Below are 22,663 nucleotides of genomic sequence, written 5' to 3'. Positions count from 1 at the left end.
ACACTCACACACGGAGGGAGACAGAGAGGGAGGGAGGAGAAAAAAAGGTAGGGGAGAGGAATGAGAATGTTTTAAGCCTGAAAATAAACTTTAGCTTTTTTTGTATCATAGGACAACACAAAGAATGAATGTGCTCCCAAGCTTGGTGTACTACAGAACCATTTTATAAATATTTAACATTCTATAGGACTGATTCATATATTCTCACACAACTCTGTGGCAAGGCTGACCCATGCTGCCGACATTCTACATATCACTGAGACAGGGAGGTGAAATTTTCCTGCTTTCAGTCTAATTGTCTTTGACAATTGCAGTACCTAGTGCTACACAGCTTGTGTTGTATTTAAAAACAGGGGAAAGAGAAGAGACTTGTTCATTAAAGATGCAGTATCCCTGGTTCACACAAATGCATCTGGCAGGTTCAAAATCGAATGTCAACCAGAGGTCTTAGCAGACTGTGAGCTTCAGTTCATGTGTGAGTTAGTCACAAGTACAGCTGGTTTTGAATTCTGAAACACTAATAGCTCCATGTTTGCTAATGTGCTTCATATGAAAATCAGCAGGTGATTCAACAACCGAAGGCTTTACTTTTCAAAAGAAAAAGCATTGAAATGCTTTGAATTGTAAAGTGGTCATGTATATCTCTGCATATATGAAGAGAGGAAGTAACCAGTTGTTTCCGAGTAATGTAAAATAGTTTTAAAGTTCAAATCGTTGGTGGTGAAAACAGCACACGTACACACACACAAACATACACACGAATTATATATATAATGTATATATATTAGAACTTTCGTGGCCTCAATAGTTCAACAAACTGTGTCCCTTTCACTTTCCAAAATAGCTTCAATGATCATGATACCCAATTCTTGTTAAAAAAAAAAAATGAGAATGAGATTATAAAAAAGTAACTTTCTGTTTGGAGTTGGACACATTTTCAGAGAAATAAATTCTATATGCTTCAAAAACATATATTCCAACCCACAAATATGTTTAAATTTACAACAAACTATTGTGGGAATTAATTTGGACTTTTTTGGATGTATTCTTCTGAAAACTGCATAGCCAAGTACTATGCAACCAATGTAAATTGACCTTGGTATTTTACATAGCATAGCCTCTGGATAGTTTTTATCACTGGCCCAGATGGTGTTTGGCCTATGTATTTGAGTGGAATGGTTTATTTTCTCCTTGATGGGTTTCAAATGCACAAGAAAACATTATACCCGTCTATCTGCATTTGAGTAGAATACAAACTGACTAATAGATAAACATTCTGTGTGAAAGTAAATAGCCTTAAAGTATACTGCCTTCACATTCCATTGATCAGCTCAGTCAGCAAAGTTTTCTATATTGTCACTAATGTTCTAAATATTTTGGTGAGAAGCATGCCAGAAGTGTAGAGTATTTCCATTTGTGTCACACATCAGGTCATTATGAACTACCTCTTGAATTTCTATTGATCCTTCTACTGAAGTAGTTTCCTTCACTTCCTTTTTGTCCCTGTTGGAAATGTTACTGCAGTTGTGAAGAAAGAAATTAGGGGCTGTTAAGTAGACTGGCTCAAATCCCCTGGCCAGACGGCAAGAGATTTGGACTGGCTCATTACCTTACCTTCATTAGTAGCCTTCTCCAAATTCTTAGCAGTCAAAGAGGCCAAGACTATGAAGCCCCATTACTCAGTTGTACCATCACTGATTGTACACATTCAATTCTCAGGATGTGGTATCCCACCCCCACCCCAAGCTCAAGAAAGGATGGTCAGAATAGAGCTCATTATTAGGCTAGTCCATAGACGAGCTCAAAATGCTGCCACGAAGAATCAAAGACTCACAGGAGAGCACTACTTCCTCAAAGGTCAGCCTTATCTCCCTCAACAGATCTTCATTTCTTCAGCATGCCCAATTTCCTAAGAGATCAAATCCTAGTATTCATTAGGCTAAATGAAATTCACACACAACTTCAGCTTCTACCTCAATACATGGATTTTTGACCACTCATAGCTCAAAGGTAATTTTTAAGTCATTTAAAGCTAAAAGCCAATATGCATGACGTTATTTTCAGTTTTATAAATGAGTGTAAAACACAATAGTGCAGTCATATATTTGGCATTAACTCTTACTAGCCACAGAAATGTGGGTCAATACTGGATTTTCCAAAGTTGTCTAAATAAGACTGGGTTTGTCAAAACTTGCCAGTTGCTTTCAAGTGAACACAGCATGTTGGCAGAAATGAAATGTGACGTCCAAAAGACTGAAAATAGGTCAGCACTGTGCAAAAGTAAACTTGTCAGTGAGATCAATATGAACCTACAAGTTAATGGGGTTATTAGAATTTCCTTACAATAAGGGATGTGTGCAGGGTAGCGCCAGAACACGATTGTAGTGTTTATTCACTTGTGAAAAGCAGAGGAAGTACTTAAATATTACTTTTTGTATCCTTAATGAAAGGCACTACTTTTTAATATGGAATATTTATATGTAAGAATAGGTTTAATTGATAGAAAATCATAGTAAATTTAATTCTAGTTCATCTGCTCAGTTTTTAGCAAGAAAAATAAGAAAAAAGGGGAGTAATGATCAAGCATCATAAAATCTCAGAAATATCATGATGTCCTTCATTAGCTTTCTCTATGTTAAGCATTTCAGAGAATTTGACATTGTAGATGAAATCAGTAAAAATAAAAAAAAAGAAATATGGAAGGAAAACAAAACAATAACAGAAAGACCTTTCTTAGGGCTTCTCATTGCATTTATTTAAAGTCTGTAAAAATGTACATCACTTTTTGAATACATAAAATGCCAGTGCTTTGCAACAGTTTTGTTACTGCATCTCTCAACTAAAAAAAAAAATAAAATAAAATAAAAAATAAAAACAGGAAAAATACATTCAAAAAGCCAGGCTGTACTGCTTATGCATGGGCAGTGGCTTTGGGAGGCTATGGCCTACTCTGTGTTGGTTCAGAGGCATTGCCGAACATCAGTCAGCTAGCAATGTAAAGTTGCACATAAAGCATTAAAGGATACAAAGAACAACTTGGGGAGCAGGAAAGGAGTGGGAAACTAAGAAAAATGCTACATATGCTGTTGGACTGGGGGTGGGCCCAGGTAGAAGTGAGCATGAAGACTGATATTTTTTTGGAAACTAGATTTATAGGAAAAGATGAAAGAAAACAAAGTAACACATTTGGCAAGCTGTATCTGTTGGTGTGTGCGTGTGCATGTGTATGTGTGCGTGTGTGCGTGTGTGTGTGTGTGTGTGTGTGTGTGTGTGTGTGTGTCTACTTCCAATTTTCTACTTGACTTTCCAGGAGAAATGTAACAAAACTGAGGTAGAAATGAATGTGGGAGCACTACAGCCCAGAAGATTTCAAAAGGAGAAGCAAAATTGCACTGACAAGAGAGGAGTCCCAAAGGAGGAGAGGGGATGCAGACATATTCTTTGTGGATATATATAAGTTGGTTGGTTGTTTTCTGTATTTGTTTGTTTGTTTGCTTGTTTGTTTTGGCTGTTATCTTCTGCATTCTGTCAAACAGCATGGCAAGCCTATAAGCTAGATTAGTGAAGAGAATGACACCATTTCCAGCAGTTTTCCGGGAGAACTTGCAAACTACCAGCACCACCACCGTTACCACCTCTGCAGGAAAAAGACAGTCCTAGTTTTCAGGTACTGTGACTTTCAGGGTCCTAAACAGGTCTTGTGGCTGACTGCTCCAGACACTAACACAGACTGAGTAAATAGCTTTCCATTAACCAGTGTACCTTTTAAGAATATTTTCACTTCGTTATCAAGGAGCAACGTACGAAGAACTCTTGCAGGTATTGATATAAAGAATTATTCTGCTCTGGTTAATTCCCCATAATTAGTGAAAGAACCTTTTAAAAAAATCCTTCCATTTTTACTTTAAATTGTAAATATTCAGTTGTATCACGCGTCAGTATTTTTCCGGATACATTCAAAGTAATTTTCCTTGCTATTTTCCAATTGTTGAGGTAAACATACATTTTAATATAAAGTAACATTGAAGCCTATCCCATTACTCTCAGCAGTACATAGTGCTTTCAACACATTCCTTTGAGGTACTGTACAAAACACAATCACTTTCCTGAGTTTTTGCAGACAAGAACATTAAAAGAAATGAACTGCAGAAATTAAGGTCCAGATTACCGTTACCCTGTTTTACCTGTTCTTAGCTTAATACTGCAGAACAGACAGGATTGAGGAATACTGTTGCTCTTAAAATGGCAAAAATCTGGTTTTCTGTCGAAACACAACCGTTCATCTCTTTAGTCCAATAATGTTTGAAGTTAAAGCTCTTTATATTAGCACATGCCACCAATGTAATTGTGAGGCAAACAAAAAATAAAGCACCACTCCAGGCACTTGACAGCAACTAAATCTCGAGAACAGCAGAATGGAATCAACACACGAGGTTCACGTCCTTCTGAAATCAACACACTTGCACCTTGCTCCTTGGTGAGTGTTGTCTAGCTTGAACCGAACTGAGCATCGGCAGATGCTTTCTGTCATCTGGGGCTTTCACATCCGAAGGTCTGATTGGATGCCTTCTTCCACCAAATCTACCCTGACTCGAACGATGCAACTTAATCGTCTTCTTCCCCAGTACCCTTTGCGATTTAAACACTACTGGAAAGGGGCTCTATACCCTATGTAGCAGGCTTTATGTGTGTGTGTGCACGCCAACATTCATCACATTTTTTTTGTAAAAGAAGTTATCACTGACTGCAACCAAACATTTTGTTCCATTCAACATACATATCAAGCTCTTTTTGAGATATGCTAGGCTGAATCTTGCAGAAAGCATTTTCAAAGTCTTGATACGTAACCGGCCTCAACTGGCTGGGCATAATGGCTGACAGGTCTGTGGCTGGCATGGCATGGAGGGGGCCCACCACTGCTTCCTGACACAGATGAGCCACGTCTAGCCCAGAAAAGCCTTCTGTGCGCTGGACGAGCAGTGCAAACTCCTTGTCATTGAGACAGTAATTGTGCTGTGAGAGCAGTTGCACTATTATCTGGTGCCTCGCTGTGCTGTCAGGAAGTGGGATTAAAAGTCGTTTCATGAAGTACCTCCGAAGAGATTCGTCTATCTCTTCTGGTTTACTGGTGGCACAGATCACTATGATTTGGTCCTCAGCTGACGTTAGCACAGTGTCCAGCTGCATCAGAAATTCGGTTCTCATCCGACTGACTGGACTGTGTTCCTCACTCACTTGAGAGGAGAGAAGCATGTCAATGTCACTGACAAAAATCACTGAGGGCTGACGACATCTGGCCACCAGGAAAGAGGCGTGGATAATTTTTTCTGCTTCTCCTAACCACTTGGCAATAAGTCCAGAACCGGCGATTTTGAAAAATGTGGCCCCCAGCTGACTAGCTATGCATCTGCCCAATAATGTTTTGCCTGTTCCCCGAGGTCCAAATAAAAGGATGCTCCGAGGTAAGGCCGTCAGTCCACTGAACGCGTCTGACCTCAACACAGGCCATAAAACCTCCTCTTTAATGACAGCCTTTACCAGGTCGAGACCTGCGATGTCATTCCAGTCCACTGGCGGTCCTTGGGTGATAATCTCATTGGTTACCAGGTCAATGAGGTGTGTGTCTGTATTCTTCAGTTGCTCGTCCACGGAGTGGTTGGCTGAGGTAGCTGCACGGAGTCCAGGGCCTTGCATGGGGTGAGAGAGGAGCTGCCTGTGCTCCTCCCCGTGTTCGCTCATCACTGGCGACGTGTACTTCCCGAAGGATTCACTGGATCTTGATCCCAATGAATTTTTAGCAGTACTGTAGGAGGGAGGGGTCAGAGCCCTACTGGACTGGCTGCTGAATTTCCTTTGCTGTTCAGAGGACATTAGCTGCTTCGTTGGCTTAAATGCTAAGGATGATGTTTCAGCACTTCTGTCAAAGCCATTCCCCCGATTTGAGTTTGAAATGCTGCTGTCGGACATTCTGTACATAGGACTCTGTGTAGATCTCTGTTGGCCATAGCTGTAATTTCCATAACTGGAGTCCATGTCGCCTTGCCCTGCCATATAGAAAGCTTTCCTTTTGAGAGAACTTGCCGAACTGTTTGTCAGAGCCGAGGGTGCGATCGGTGTCAAACCGTGACCCTGGTAGGTGTAGCCAGGAACAGTGGTGGGGGGCAGGGGTGTGGGAGCAGGAATTCCTGAAGGCAGATATGCAGAAGGAGGAGGGGGCGCACCCCCAGGACTATACCCCGATCCTACAGCAGTCTGAGGAGGATAGCTAGCAGAGGGGTAGCTGTAACTGGAAAGGTTAGAGGTCCCATTGTAGCCTGGGACCAGGGCTGGTGGTGGAGGAGGTGGTGGTGGCGGCTGTAGGAGCCCAGAGCTATGCAGAGGAGAAGGATGAGGTGAAGGAAGTGCAGGTGCTGGCTGGCTACTGTAAGTAGAATGCAAATACGAGCCGTTGTATCCTGGGGCATATTCCTGAGATGGGAGCCCTGTATGCAGACTAGGTACAGTGTGGCTTCCACAGGTACTACTCGAATAACTAGGTTCTGTCAGGTTGCTGGCCACCCCAGGAGAGCTCCCTATACTTGCAGAGACATCTGCTGGAGGGAGGGCTGAACTGACTCCAGCTTTGCTGGCAGTGATAACATCCGGAACACAGTTCATGGGATAAACAGCGTCTGAATTCAAGGAAGGCTGCCAGGGTTCACTTTCATTCTTCCGACCATTCACTAGTCCTGATGGTGCATCTGAGTAGTTGCTGAGTACGGGTCGGTCCACAGGGCCTTCCAAAATGCCAGAATACTTCTCTGCATATTTTTTTAGTAGGTTGGATGCCGTCAGAGCAGATATGTCGTCGTTTGCCCAGGCGTACTGGTAGGTGCGCTGCAAATGACCTCTGTAAGCTTCAACTTTGTGGGCAGGGGACCGAGTAGTGGAGGTGATGTCAAAGTGCTGTTCGGGCCACTGGGCGTGCTCCGGCGTCCACTGCATCTTCAAGCCTGAAGATTTGGGGGGAGAAGGTTAATTTATTTAGATACTCATCAGAACTATTAAAGCTTTTCCACCCAACTTCTTTTGTTACCCATTATTTTCTACCAACGATAGTGACGTTATAAAGGATTTCCACAGTTTATAACACCTATGATGGTCTCTACCACGCATACATCTAGAAAAGGGACTGAATTTCAGCCCTGGACAAAAAGTAAACGGAATTTAAATGAAAACTCTGTAGAAGACCTACAGTTTTTTCATTCTTGAGTAATAAGCAAATTTATTTCTGCTAAGCCCATAGAGTTACTTGCTACACACACACAGAAACACATATATATATGTACACACACATCCCTGCCAAATTAGAATTCAGTCACTGGTTCTCACAATATAATATGCATACATTTTAAGCATCTAGCTCGTGATAGTATTAACATGTGCCATATCTAGCTATTTTGCCTCTTCACACCACAGTTTCTGTTTTATATTTTAACCAATATAAAAATGAGACACAGCTGACAGATCACATCTAGGATACCTCTCTTATTTGGTACTGAACACCTAGTTAGCACAGTATAATGCTCCCTGTGCAGAACAATATGACACAGACATAGCAGGTCATTCCATAATCCAACTCTCATCTAAAGTGGTCCACAACAGTTTCAAATCTGCTTCGTGGAGTGCAGCAAAGCAATCTCCCAGGCAGCGCTCCATCGCTTTCATCACACAAAGCCTACAACTCGGTATGAATTACAACTGGCTCCTTTCTGCCTCTCAGTTCTGTTGTTGAAACTCTGAAAAAAAAAAAAACAAAAAACAAGCATCACTTGTCTGTCGGTCTTCTAGCTAGTGTTCTCCTTCCGTTTGTTATCATCGTTCCCTCTGCCTTACAGCTTTCAAGGTACTAAGAGGGGAGAATATATATATATATATTCATATATATTTATGAAGAGAGTAAGGGGGAGATAGGAAAGAAGCAGGTAAAAGGGAAGATAAGAACACAGAGAATCTGGATTCTGACTCTTTACATTTATGTGTAGTGGCATATACTCGAACAGTACAACTAGAAAATGAAATGCTACGTGTATGTAACTCTATCATCTGCTACTAAGTGAAGCAAGGTGACTACGTAGCCAACTATACAGGACTATTTTCTCATTTAAGAGAAAATACAAAGTAAGGACTTCCCTGGTTGTCCCAGTGGTTAAGAATCCACCTTGCAATGCAGGGAATGCAGGTTTGATCCTTAGTTGGGGAACTAAGATCCCATACTCTGTGGGGCAACTAAGCCTGAGCACCACAACTGCTGAGCCTGCATGCCACAACTAGAGAATCTGTGCATGGCAATGAAAGATCCTGAGTGCAGCAAATAAGACCCAACACAGCCAAATAAATAGATAAATATATTTAAAAAGAGAGAGAAAATATGAAGCAGAGTCAGAGAATCATTTGAATTTTACAGTTTACAGAGAGACCTTAGACAGTACCTTACTTCCCACATTAGGGAACCAGCACCCAAAGGGATTTATAATGTACCCTTGAGGACTCTCATATACTTAGTTACAGAAGAGCACTGGAACCCTGTTCTATTTCCCAGTGCTGACTCCTCCTAATCTCTTCTTGATTGGAACACTTCCTATTCTGATACAGCTATATTAAGCAGGCTTCCTTAATCTCCTTTGTATTACCCTAAGTGAATTTTGCAAACTCTCTTGTGCCCTCTGGCAGCGATTCCTTGATAAGAAGGAGGTCTGGTCTAAATGAAGCATCTGTGGCATGAGCTCCCTTCTGAATTACCGCAGTCTATGTTGACAGCTCCTACCCCCTTATGCTTTCCTCCTCCAACCCCTTTAGCTCTTCATTACCTGACTCTGGCTTCTGACATGGCCAGCTTTGACTTACTGAGCTAAACTGAACATAGCACAGAGTTTGGTAACAGAATGGCATGTTGATTCCCTTCTGACTCCCTCTTCCTTGTTTGCAAAGCCACTGCACCAGACACTGGAAGTTAATTAGCAGGATGATGCTGTGCTAATTGTGTTAATTTACAAGGTTTTAGTCAAAGAGAATCATGCCAGGGCTGGCACTGCTGTCATGCTTCCGACTTAATGATTAAGAAATACTGAAAACAAGGTGGGAAGGATTGCAGTAATTACACAATAAATGAATAAAGTAACAGGATTCATTTGCAAATATATTTTACTGCAATTGTACTCATTTGCATTTGGATTTTAAAAAAGGATCCATGTAGATATTCATTTGCAAATCACCATCTCAGTTAAATTAAATCTGAATGCTGCACTGTATAACTTAATCAAGCTTCATATATTTGAATATATAATGAATTTTTTAGTAAAAAAAATCTAAATACCTTACTTCTCTTGTACACACAATAGATTCTTTACTTTTCTTCATCTCCCCCCAAATCATCATGTTTCTCTTTTAAAAGTATATTAAAAAAAAATCTCATCAATTGTAAACAATATATTATAAAGTCCTGATAAAGTGTAGCTTGCATCATTTCACTTAAGAGGAACTCTGGGTTGTGTCGGGCGGGGAGGGGAGCGGTGCAGGGGAATCTTCTAGGAAGAACTAAAGTGATATTCTTAATTGTTTCTGCTTTCTCAATCATTACTTTTTAAGGGGGAGGAAAACACACCGCAAAATGGGTGAAATGACCGAGACCACACTTAAAGGGGAAAAGATGCAATTTTAATGAAGCAGCATTTCAGGAATCACACTTTCATTAAATTCAACTGGAAATTATTAAGAGCAAATCACCAGGAACCAATCGCAAGTAATCAGTATCTAAATTCTTCTAGTGTCATGGGATTTACTTTCAAGCCTTATAAAAACGAGAGAATATTAATGTGACTGTAATGTAGAACTGTCTAAAAGACCTACAAATTCATTAGTTCTGTAAATTATTTCCAGGGACTTTCTATTAGGATTTTTTTTTTCCTTAAAAGATTATCAAAATACAGAGTTGAGAAAACAAGAAAACACATATGCTATGAGTAAGAATTTGATTAGATTGATACAGAAGAAATATGAATAAGTATCTTGAAAATAAGGTCTCAAAAATAATTTAGGAGTCACAGGCAATGGAATTTTTTTCACAAACACAACACAACACTTACACACACATGTACACACACCCATAAAAGGTCTGGTTTCCTTTCAGTTAGTTGAGCTAAGCCATTATTGGCATTATTCAACAAACATACATAAAAAAACATGATTTTTTCTATAAAAAAAGTGTCTATTTTTAAAAAAAATGAGACCACTTTAGCTTTAGAGTAATTATTTTAAAAAATAAACAAAAAGGGCAACTTTCACCTCCATTGGGCTTAAAATTTTCCTTGTGAATTAATCATTTGTAAAATATATGCACAAGTTTTTTGGTAAGTTATAGTCACTGTGAAAGACAGGAATATAAAATTTAAATAAAACAGGTTGGCCATTTTCACTGGGTAGTAAAATGCATAGTTGAACTGCATAGTTTCACTCTAGCAAAAATAATTAAATTTCTTAAGATTTCTATTTCATCTGAAATTAAGCAAAAATCCTATCAAAATTATTTATTTGGAACAATTACTAGATACACCACTCCCTTTTGATTCTCATGCTATTTTTGGGTATGCTTACCAAGATAATTGAAAGTTTATTTATTGATTCATACTAAATAACAACCTAATAAGCAAGGCTGCAAAAGTTAAGTATGAGCTTCCATTAAATAACCTTAAGAGAACAGAATTATTCACATCCCCTGAAACATGAGTATTTATTGTACTTTAAAATCATTAATAACATTTGAAAGTACAAATTAATAGCTAAACCATAAACTAGTTCCTGATACTAGTAGGAGCTCAAGAAGCCAGTGTTCAGGAGACTGTCCTGATCTACAGGAGCACAAAGAACTTTTTCCTCAGTTTCTTGAACTTTAATACTAATTAGAAATAGAACTCGGAGAAGGCAATGGCAACCCACTCCAGGACTCTTGCCTGGAAAATCCCATGGACGGAGGAGTCTGGTAGGCTGCAGTTCATGGGGTCGCAAAGAGTCATGAAAATGAGACTTCTTTTCATTGTCATTATTGTTCTATTTATTTGTGGTGATAGTTCTGATGTGCAGTGGAAGAAAAATGTAGAGCCAAATGTTCTTTAAACAAACTATCACACTCCCTTTGATTACACTGCTGTTATCTGTAAGAAGTAGCACACTCGTGTCATTTAACTTGGCACCCAAATAACAAGATGGGTTTTAAAAAAGCTTTTATATGGTTCTCTTTGGAACATGAAGAGAAAAACCTCAGAAACAATACTATTTTAATGTTATTAGAAACAGGACTCCAGCACAACAACTCCCACTGCTGTCTAGAAATAGCTTAATAGGAACAATAAAAATTCAGAAAACAGTGGAAAGTAAGAAAAACAGTTCAAGATAATTGAAGAATTGTTCCAAAACATCAATTTTTATTTTTGAAAGTATTATAAAATTCTTAAGAAAACAGCTGGCAAATTTCACAATGCAATGTGTTTGTTTTTAAAATATGTAATTTAATAGAAAATTGCTTTTAAGATACCTTAAGTGTTCACAAGGATGACAGATACTATAGTAAAAAGCCTAAGCATTTTGTTATTTTATTGTAATAGGATGAATTTATGTATATATAATTGAACAAGTCTGTATTTCCCATAAAACTGGTCAATTTGGATAACATTTTCCATTCTTATCATTACTGACCATTTTATAACTTAAATTTAATTACTAAACAGTTGCTGCCTCGTTGCTTTATTTCTATTTTACTCTTTGATTAGTTTGAAACAAAACAACTGTGGCATCCTTAAAAGTTTTGTCATAGCTTCAAAATGATAAGGAAACTGTTACACAGAAAAATGAAGGACATAAAAACAACTTGCAGAATAGGAGGAAATTGGGGATAAAAAACCAGGTCTTCTAAAAAGCATTTTTAGCACACATTCCTGGAAATATTAATCTAAGCCTGCCCCACCCCCACTCCTAACATACATCTGCTATTCAAAGTTCACAAGGTCTGTAAAAGCTGCTCTCTTCTCCAAGGTTCCCACAGGGTAATTCTGGCCGCTAGGGACTCTGCCTTCATTTGCAGGTTTTCTCAGACTTCCTAAGGGCAGGCACCTGAGGCAAACACCTGCAGGCATGGCAGGCTTGCTCTAAAAGCTGCACAGCGCTCACACAGACCTGCAGGACATCCTTACACCTACTACACTCCTTTGGGCTACTGTACTTCTGAACCTTTCATTATCATTTAAAACAAAAAACAAAAAACTGGACACTATACTTACCAAGAGTCTCTCTAGAAAACAAACACTACTGGTGTAAATACAATAAAGTAATTATTAGCCTAATAATAATTAGGCTCCTTAGCCTAATAATGCAACAGATTCATCATCTGCTACGTAGGAAATGGCAGAACTAACACAGAACATTCAAAATTTCCAGTAGACAGTAGCAAATACATTCACTAAATAATGAGGCATCTGAGACATAAAGGACAGACGTTTGGTCACAGTGGGGGAAGGAGAGGGTGGGATGATTTGAGGGAGTAGTATTAAAACATATATATTTCCAGATGTAAAAGAGAGAGCCAGTGGAAATTTGCTGTATGATGCAGGGAACCCAAAGCTGGTGCTCTGTGACACCCTAGAGGGGTGGGGTGGGGAGGGAGATGGGAGAGTGGTTCAAGAGGGAGGGGCATATGTATGCCTATGGCTGATTCATGTAGATGTAGGGCAGAAACCATCACAATATTGTATCATGCAATTATTCTCCAATTGAAAAAAAAAATAGTTTGAGAGGGGGACTATAAACTTCCTGGTACTGAAAACTGGCTCCATGCAGTATCTACTTACCTTTATCCTTCAAGGGAAGTGATGACCAATTGAAATGTCCCGCAGACTAAGAGCGTTCTGCTTTTGTGTACCCACCCTCATAAGCCAAGAGGCCAACACAGCAGTATCTAGTATGACCCGTCCTAATCTATTTGATCTGAAATCTTCCTTAGTCCATTTCCTAGTAACTCTTAGATGAAAATGTGATGTCATACTTAAAAGTAGTATCAAGTGAAAAGTGAAGGGTACAAACACAGAAATATACATTATCCTTAGTCAATTTAAATAGGTTCCATCTTTAGAACACCAAAATGAAAAGTCCTTTATAAACTGAATATGATATAGGAACTGTACATCTTAATTAGTCAACAAATTGAGGGTCCACTATGTGGTTCAATGCTAAGAAATTAAATCAAGGGGATCCAATTACCAGATAACAAACTTTCCCAGCTTTCTGCATTCTTTATAATTTCACATTCTAATGTTTCTTAAACTTGGATTTTAGAGATTAGGGGATCTTTCTAATGACTTAGTCCCCAATCCAGACAGCCTCCGCTATAGTTCAGTACTTCACTTGTCATGGAGTACTGTGAGGTTGAATACTATCTAACACAGTATTTTATTTGGAGGCATTACTAGATTGTTGGGAAAGAATGGACTGGAGAAAACATAAAGGTCCTAGAATTTTGTCTGAAGAGTGAATATCCCGAGCTTGAAAATCAGACCACTGGCCCTGATCCATGCCTTCACTTATTTGTTCTAATCTTGGTGAAATCATGTAAGTATATTATACTCACTTTTTTCAGTCATTAAATATAGACAATAATGGTATCATATACCTTATCAGGGGACTTCCCAGGTGGTACTAGTGGTAAAGAACCCATCTGCCAGTGCAGGAGCTGCAGGAGAAAAGAGGGTTCTATCCTTGGGTCAGCAAGATCGCCTGGAGAAGGGCACCGGCAACCCACTCCAGTATTCTTGCCTGGGGAATCCCACAGATAGAGGACCTTGGCAGGCTGCAGTCCACAGGGTTGCAGAGTCAGACAGGACTGAAATGACTGAGCACACACACACATATACCTTACTGGATTGTTACTAAAGTTACCTAAAGCAGCAATATTTGTGAAAATTGTTTCCAACTGTGACCTGCTACACAAGTGTTTCTTGTTATGCATTTATTTTGAAAAAGCCAGAGATGAATTAAACACAAAACAAAACAAAACTGACTAGACAGAAGAAAAACTAAAATGACTCCTAGAATTTACAAATCACTTTTTCTTCAACTTCTGGACAGCTACTGAAAAGGAAATTTTCCACTGGGTGTGTTGGTTGTAAGAAAGGTACAGAAATTCTTTCATACTCAGCAAAACACAGAACATGATCTTCTTAATCAAAAAGATGTCAAAAATTCAAACTATTGTATAGTATTTATTCTTAATGGTGTTTGTGACTCACTGTGGAGACCACAAGTAAGAAACAACAGAGATTTAAAACCAGTTAAGGATGATCTCACAACCCACAGTCTGAAAATAAGACATTCTAATTATATAGCAATACTGTCAAAGATTTTTCTCTTTAAATCACATTTTCATACCTCAAGACCCCAAATTATAATACAGTTTGCAGCAAATTACTCCCTCCCCCTACTCTACCTCATTTGCATAAGCAATCCTTTTTAAAACTCACAAAGGCATTTATGGCTAAATGGTCCTTAGTAAATATAGTTTAAATACTTCACCATCCAATATAGAGAAATTGCTACCTGACAGCAAGAAGGCAGCATGTAACCTGTAACTATGTTTTGTTTGGCCAGTCCAGAGTTTTAAAAATCAGTCAACTTTATAATAAAAGAAACTGTATTTCCATATATCCCACTTTTTCAAGACAAGCTGATTGCTCTTATAAGCCTAGATCTCATTCTTGCCTGGCAACCATTGGCCAAATCTGAGGTCCCTCTAGACATGGCATGCCCCCTCTACTTTGTCATGACATTCCAACTTCCTATTACGACAACAGATATTTCTACAGTATCTGCTGGTCACATAAGCAGTTAAAATTATGACTTCACTCTGAGGCTTCAAGCTTCAGTTCTTCCACTTGAGTACATTTTCTTGAAAACCAGCAAGTATAGTACTTTAAAACTTAAAAAGTAGTGCCTTTAAATTTTTTCCAAATTCTTTTTATTAGATGCATTCCTGCACACACACTCAAAGCACAGGGAAAATAGTTGATATTTTCCGGCTGATTCAGTGTCACTAGTACAACAGTGTAAAATGAGAAATGATTCCTTAAAAACACTGGTCTCCAGACTGCTGCCATTTCCGTGTTCACCCCGCTGCTCCCTTTGATTTGTTAGACACTTTTCCTAGTTGTTTTCCACATCAGTCTCCACCATTCCTAATATGCTCCCCAAATATGACATAGGTTTTGATTCCACAAACCAATACTTCATTCAATAGTAATAGTCAATTATAAATTCTAGTACAACTTTTGAGACTTTAAGTTACTCCAAACTTATGCTACTTAATTCTTATAAGAATTTGTTGGGTAGATGATATCTGGATAAGCAACTGATCTTATTCTGTATGTCATCATTTTGGGCTTTAAAAGCAAGTATTCAATATTACAGGCCTCATGACTTGGACTAGAATGGCATAGACCCTGTCTTTCAATTAAATTTGTGGGTAGCTTATGATCTGAATCAGTTTCTCTAAAATGCATTAAATTTTATTCACGGCAACAAAGTATTCACTCATCAAAATGTGACAAAGTATAAAAATGTTTATTTGCCAATATTTCATAATGAGGTTGAAACTTGGTACGCATGGGTCTCATAGGTCATCATTTTTAACATTCAAGACATATATAAAAGAGAATGACTGCATTTATGAGGATGAATGCATAAGCACTTATGCAAAGCAAGTTACATTGATGAGAGAAATATCATTTTTAGGCCACCAGTCCTGTGTTCAATACATTAGCAAGACAGACAGCCTAATACCTGAAGCAAATCAAAAATAGAAGAATTGTTGGTTGTTCAGCTGCTGAGTTGTGTCTGACTCTTAATGACCCCATGGACTACAGCATGCCAGGCTTCCCTATCCTTCAACAATTCTTCTATTTTAAATAAGGCCCACAAGAAAGCAAGGGCAGAAACTGAGAGAGAAATTAGGAGGCTAGTACTTAGCTTCAGGTGAGGGATCCTGGGAGCATGGACGAGGGTTAGGACAATTTAAATAAATAATTATTCTTCTCCTGTGAGGGTCATAAAATTTCCCATACTCAAAAGTATTCAAGTGAACATACAACCACACTCACATAAAATCCATATATTTTAAAATTATAGTTTAGATTTGTGGGTTTTCCTCTTTGCAGGGGGTAGTTTTACAAAAGCATATGTGTACAAGTTTTTGAGTAATTATCTAAATCAAGTAAAAAGCAGTGTCCAAAATTTTGTGCATATCCTACCATAATTAATTCAAAAGAATGTGTATACACACAATTTAAAATACACAAATGATTCATACTCTGAATCTTAGTACTTAGTGTCAGGTGCTATCAACTATTGCAAGGGGAATAGTTTGAGGGTTAGTGGGTAGGAGGACTGATATTCCCATGTTGAATCAGATGTAATCTTGTTTATTCTACCTCTGTGAATGATTTTAGACAATTTTAATCACTTTAAATAGTGCTTTGTAGTTAACCTTTAAAGTTGTTACTTTATGGCCTTTCATTACTCATTCTGTCTCTCCCCTTTTGCCATGTACGTTTTCAATCCATTAGGCCATCTACCCTTCCCCCACTCCAGTTCTTTTTGTCATACTAAGACCATCAGGACACACCACGTCTGTCCATAGGGACTGCCAGGGCTAATGAATATGTATGTTCTGTGTCACAACAGAGCACTCCCCTTGTTCTGCAGTATCAACCCTCTTAAGTGTGTAAATAACAGGTGAGCTGTAGCGTGCAGGGATAAATGGGGTTAACACAACCTGAAAGCCCCATGCTAGATTCACAGTATCCAGCCTGTATGACTGATCCAGAAAGAGAAAGCCAAATGCCGCAAGGACTGTGCATTTCCTATGTGTTCTGAATATTTATTTTAAAAAAGGACTCTGCTGAGATAACATTACCATCATCCTAAAAGTCTGAGGTAATTTCAGTTGATTCTCCAGATACTCTTCTGCCATATAAAATAAATTTTCATTTTTAATTAACACAAACCAGGCATGGTACCAATCTTGAATTATGACATGGCTAGTTAATGTCCTTGTTCACACTGCTAAAATGTTATGCTAATCGTTATGTGTATGTAGTGCTATTTGTAAATAGTTATTTGCATGTGCCTATTCTATTTCAAGTATATATAAGTCCAAAGCTCAATTTAGTTATATTTAAGCTGAACTACACTCATTTTTGCCCAATATACCGTACTGACAGAGAATCTCCCAAGCCCCATGACCTTGTGTAAGATGGAATTTGCATTTAACCTCTTTTTGTGTTCCTCTGAAACCTTGCTCTAAAAAAGACAGTTTACATAAAACAAAATAAATTATTAAGACTACTTATTTAATTTGGCGGTCTCTCTCATGTAATTAGACAGAGGAGTAAAAATACTATTTACATATAGGTACACACCTGCAACCATTCTCCTTAAAAACTCATCACTTAAGGTGACTCTAAAGTGTGCAAAGCCCAGACAAAATTTGTTTAGATTACTTAGGCATTTTTCTCTTTTTGACAATCCGTGCATTAATTTTTAATGCAATAGCAAAATAGTGCCTTGGACTTTGATAAAAATATTCTATAGTCAGGGCTGGGTGACACAGTACATTAATTCAGTGTCCTTCACTCCTGGGACCTGTGTATAATTTAGTCCAGCCTGAAGAAAATAACTTTAATCTGAAGGCAATGGAAAGCAACACATGAAATGAGTTTTGGTAGGTTTAGTGTTGTTTTGTCCATATAAGACAACATATGCAGATAAACTGCTACGGAATACAACCAACATGGTCAAGGATTGAAAATGAAGAGCTCTTAGTAACAACAGTAGTTTCCTCTCTTCTCCATTCTCCCTACCTGGCCCAATTCTATGGTTTGGCGAAAAAAAAAAAATCTGAGTACCATCACCATCTGTAATTCTGATGCTCTCATTTCGAGATAAACAGAACACTGTTAAAGTGCAGTGTGAATGACGGTCCAGTCATTAGCACTATTGGCTCTTCCTTTTGTAAAAACAAAGAATGCTGCATAATGAAACAGACACAGAAGAAACGGTTATAGCATCCTTAAAGAAAGTGGCATTTCCTTTCCTAGAGGGGGTGTCCAACAAAGTAATCCTCGGGGAAAGCTAACAATAGAAGGTACTACAAAAAAAGAAATTGTTTCTTCAGATTCCATCTTAAGTGTATTCTCCAAGGCAATATTCAACTGCATCGTTTCATCTACTGTTGGTATACACAAGGTCACTGTGATTAAAAAAAAAAGTTTAGGTTTTGACTAAACTGAATAAATGGTTGATCCACTGGCATTTATCACATGAAATACAGATCCCTCTTTTTTGCTTATAAGGAAGGAAGGAAGGAAGTAAGAGTTGCTCAGTTGTGTCCTACTCTTGTGACCCCATGGATGTAGCCCAGCAGGCTCCTTTTGTCCATGGAATTCTCTAGGCAAGAATACTGGAGTGGGTTGCCATTTCCTTCTCCAAGGGATCTTCCTGACCCAGGGACTGAACCCTGGTCTCCTGCGTTGCAGGCAGATTCTTTACCACTGAGCCAACAGGGAATCCCCTTTTGCTCATAAATTCTTCTTTAATCCCAATCCAACTCTATCCTGTTATGAATAAACACAGCTTACTTTAATAAAGCAGTGAAATGTAAGGTTGCTCTCAACCAGTCAACAGAATTCAAAGCTGTTAATGATGTTGCTTCTATATGGTGAACACTATTCTATAATTTTAAACTTCTTACTGATGATAATGAACTATTTTATTGGCCTCAGTTTTGCATAAGCTCTAGTATTTGCTAATAATTTTAAGGAAAAGGAAGTTATTTTCCCAGTCATATTTATAAATTAGATAATTTGAAAGAAATTTAATTCAAAATTTGTTAGTTTTAGTTGCTTGTGTTAAAAGCGTAAATAAGTCAAATCTTCCTGTTACCTCTTCAAACAGTGTACATCCTATTTACCCAAAGTTTCTAAACAACAGGAAAACTAGAACCCAGCAGGTGATACAGGTAGGTTATAGAGGAAAATCAAATCTAGGCACTTGTATATGTGTGCTCAACTATTCTGTCTATAGTTGTGGAAAGGATATAGAGAAAATGGGGAAGATGACAGAGAAGAAAAAAATGTTTTAAAATGCTTTTATCCTAAAAATGATCTATTTCATTATTTATAATCTGAGTCCAAAGCACATTCTGTTATTTAACTAGGATGTACACATAATATTTTAATCCAATGTAAGAACCACTTAAAAGTTTTTTTTAAGCTATATATTTATTTTTGGTTTGAATCAAGTCATACATTTCAAAAAATTTCCATAGTTAATAAAAATTAAAAGTCTTATCTTGACCTCAAAATACAGTATGAACACTGCTTCTTACGCATTTTCAAGGAGGTCTAGGTTTACGTATGTAAAGTTTTTTCAAGAAGAAAACCTAATGACAATATTGTATATTGACATATGTTCTCAATTTTATTCAAAAAGAAAAACATTTCATTAGAATCTTTCTAGATGAAATGTTTAAGAAATCCTTGAAATGCAAAAATTAAAATATATAATAACTGACTTAGGAAAGTACTCCAATTGTAAATTTAGAATTGTTCTTGTGTTTTCTGTACCAAAGTTTTTTTTTCCCCCTTAAACAGAACAGAAAATTCACAGAATTAATGAATCATAGATTTAAAAGTGCATTCCTCCTCACTGAACCTTTAACTGGAACTCCTTTTAAGTAAATACCTGGAACTGGTCTCCTTTTAAGTAAATCTTTTTGAAAGTATCCAAATGCCTACAAGAGTACTATAATTTCCTTTATATATGACTTTCAGTCTTACGGCCATTACATGATTACTTAGCTAACTTGAGAAGTTTTTCAGGTTAGCACGTTTTATTGTGCCTCCTTTTTAAAAATGCTTCTACATCCAGCCATTGTTTTCATATTTTACTTCAGATATTATTTTATCCAGTTCAGTGTCAAATGATACTATACTTTAAAAATAATCTATTCAGAAAATATAAAATAGTGGATTGCAAACCCAGCCATAGCCCTCAGAAGCATTAAAATGTTACTAGAATGCCCGAATGACAGCAATGACAGCTTAATCACTTAAAAGGCTTTTTACATTAACAATTTTTTTCTTTCAATTTGAGCAGTATATTCAGGCATGATTTAATAGGAGGTTAGCTGTTAAATGTGGCTAAATAACATACTTTTTAAAAATATAAAAATCAAGTTTAGTGTCTAATGAACATTCCTTTACACTTTCTGATGTTTTAGTGCACATTCATAAAACTGGGCTTCTTTTATTTTTTCCAAATATATTAAAAAAAAATCAGTGAGATAATTAGCATGCACAATCCAACAGCTTTCTGTATTGTTATGATTTTAAGTAGCAGATCCATGGATAAAACATAATTGAAAGGTGAGCCTATTAATCGGGAGAATAACCTCTACAATCCAAATAGGAAAGAATCATGTTTAAGTCTCCATCTCATTTATAGTTTTATATTTCTAAGGAAAAAAAAAACAAAGCAGAGAGAAACTAAAGGTGACCTTATTTAGACATATTAGTTAAGGCAGGCTTTGCTGTTTTTAAGCAAACATGATTGTGACTCCACTTTGTCCATCTAGTTTCGCAGTGTGTAAATTGGATGATGACTTGGACAATTCTGTCTTCATTAGTGAACTGTGGAAAGGAAATACAGAGGTGGCTTTTTATTTTTTAAACTCTGGAGTATCTTGTAGCCAGATTCTGAAGCAGCAGGAAAAAAAAAAAAAGTTATATATACATATATAAATTTTTTGCTAGACAAGCTGTCGTAATTGAAATGAAGTCTAATCAGACTCATTACTGTTTTCAGCAATTTGCACCACCAAAGATGCTTATTAGGTAACTGTGTTTAATAAACCACTCTTTAGAAAAATACCAGTAATGAGCTCTTAACAGCCAATCTTTAGCGTGAATGTAATGTGAAAAGTGTTCCTAGCGCTGAATAGATTTTCACATTTAGTAGTGTCATAATTAAGCTCCATGAATTGTTGCTGTGATGTTAGATTTATTACAATAATCTTATTTTTTTTGTCTGCTTGGAAATGCAATCGTCTTCTATTAGATTATATCCAACGTACAGCAAATTTTCGTCTAGTGCAAAGCTGGTCGGAAGGTTTTTCAACTGAGGATTTGTTAACAAATGATAAGGAACTGATAACTGATAATTGATTATAACTGATAATTGATTTTATCTATCACGATTTTCCTCATCAGCATCCCCATACCTCAGAAAAAAGCCTTCCTGTCACTTGATTATACATGAAAAGTTACCCAATATATAAATGTATTATCATCATTAAAAGGAAAAAATTGCATTTCTATCACTAAGTTAAAACATGAGAAAAAAATTGACATTCTGAAAGGAATATTTGAAGAAATGTTGGCCTTTCATAATTGCAGTTCCAAATAATGCTATACTGCTTTGTTAGATTGGAGAAGCAAACTGCAACCCACTTCACTATTGTTCCCTGGATTGTTCTTAAAAATGTGAATAACATTTTCCTCTTTGAGTCTTTCTTTTCATAGCACTCTTTACTAAGATCTTAACATTAAAAAACAGTACTATATATACACACATACGTTATTTATATGCACTAAAGGTGGTCATGAGAGTTAGTTAGTCTTCTTACTGATAAGGGCCAAAAAAAAAAAAAAAAAGGGCTGCTACATACCTCTAAAGAGAGGAGTTCTTCCATGCAAGATGATGCATGTGCTAAAATAAGTGTATACCTATAGAATCTATATTGATTAGTCTATCGATACAGTATATCCAGAGGTATTTCCATGTATATAAAATTGTATAGAAGGAATTGAAAATATTTCTTGAGACTTATGAGGAAGCTCTTGAGCGTGTTGTCATGAAAATGTCTCACACGATAAGATAAATATTTTTTGTTTGCTAAACAAACATTCTGAGACTATTCCATAAAGAGAGTCAATAAATGAAAAAGTACAAAAAACAAACAAACTGAAACCCAGGAGACCAAGAGTTCATACCCATTCATGAGAAAACGTTGAGAAGGATTCTGTTAGTGAATGATTCCTCTTCTCCCAATACCCTCTCATTTCTCCTTACCTCAAGCTTCACACTTAATTGGAGCCAATAAGCTTCCATATCTGTTTTTAGCTTTCTGAATCAATAGCTATGAGAACTGAGACTGTCAAATTAATGGCTTGTTTCATCTGATTTTGTGGAATGCACTTCTTTGCATTACAAAGCAGAGAAGAAACCAACTCATTCCCTTATGAATTCTTATAGCTTTCAGATCAAAATATCTTCCAGTTTCTTTGTCTTGACCGAATTCGTATTCAGAACCACAAAAGACAAAGCCAGTGCATGAAACTACTAGAAACCTATATTTACATGCTTAAATGACTCACATATAAAAAATGAAAAACCAAAAAATTAAGAGAGGGTCCCTTTCAGTGCCTTTGGAATGCCTTATCATAACCTCGAATAACTTAATTTCTGAATCATAGAATTTATGAATGTTTTAGAAAAGAGAGTGGATGTTTTGTACATTTGAATTTAT

The 22,663-nt window shown here is 37.3% G+C and overlaps 1 protein-coding gene across 2 annotated transcripts in view; it reads right to left on the bottom strand.

Annotated features, from left to right (window-relative positions):
* FIGN (fidgetin, microtubule severing factor) overlaps positions 1 to 22,663 on the bottom strand; it is a 131,373-nt gene that overhangs the window by 666 nt on the left and 108,044 nt on the right. For both annotated transcript variants that reach the window (XM_061436615.1, XM_061436604.1), the window contains one exon: positions 1 to 6,992. This exon is cut by the window's left edge and continues 666 nt beyond it. In XM_061436615.1, the coding sequence (XP_061292599.1) occupies positions 4,738 to 6,984 (2,247 nt within the window). In that variant the 5' untranslated portion in view covers positions 6,985 to 6,992 and the 3' untranslated portion in view covers positions 1 to 4,737. The remainder of the gene's footprint in view (positions 6,993 to 22,663) is intronic.

This window comes from Bos javanicus, chromosome 2, assembly GCF_032452875.1.
Source record: "Bos javanicus breed banteng chromosome 2, ARS-OSU_banteng_1.0, whole genome shotgun sequence".
Classification (NCBI taxonomy): Eukaryota; Metazoa; Chordata; class Mammalia; order Artiodactyla; family Bovidae; genus Bos; species Bos javanicus.
This window is presented reverse-complemented; position numbering and strand designations above follow the sequence as displayed.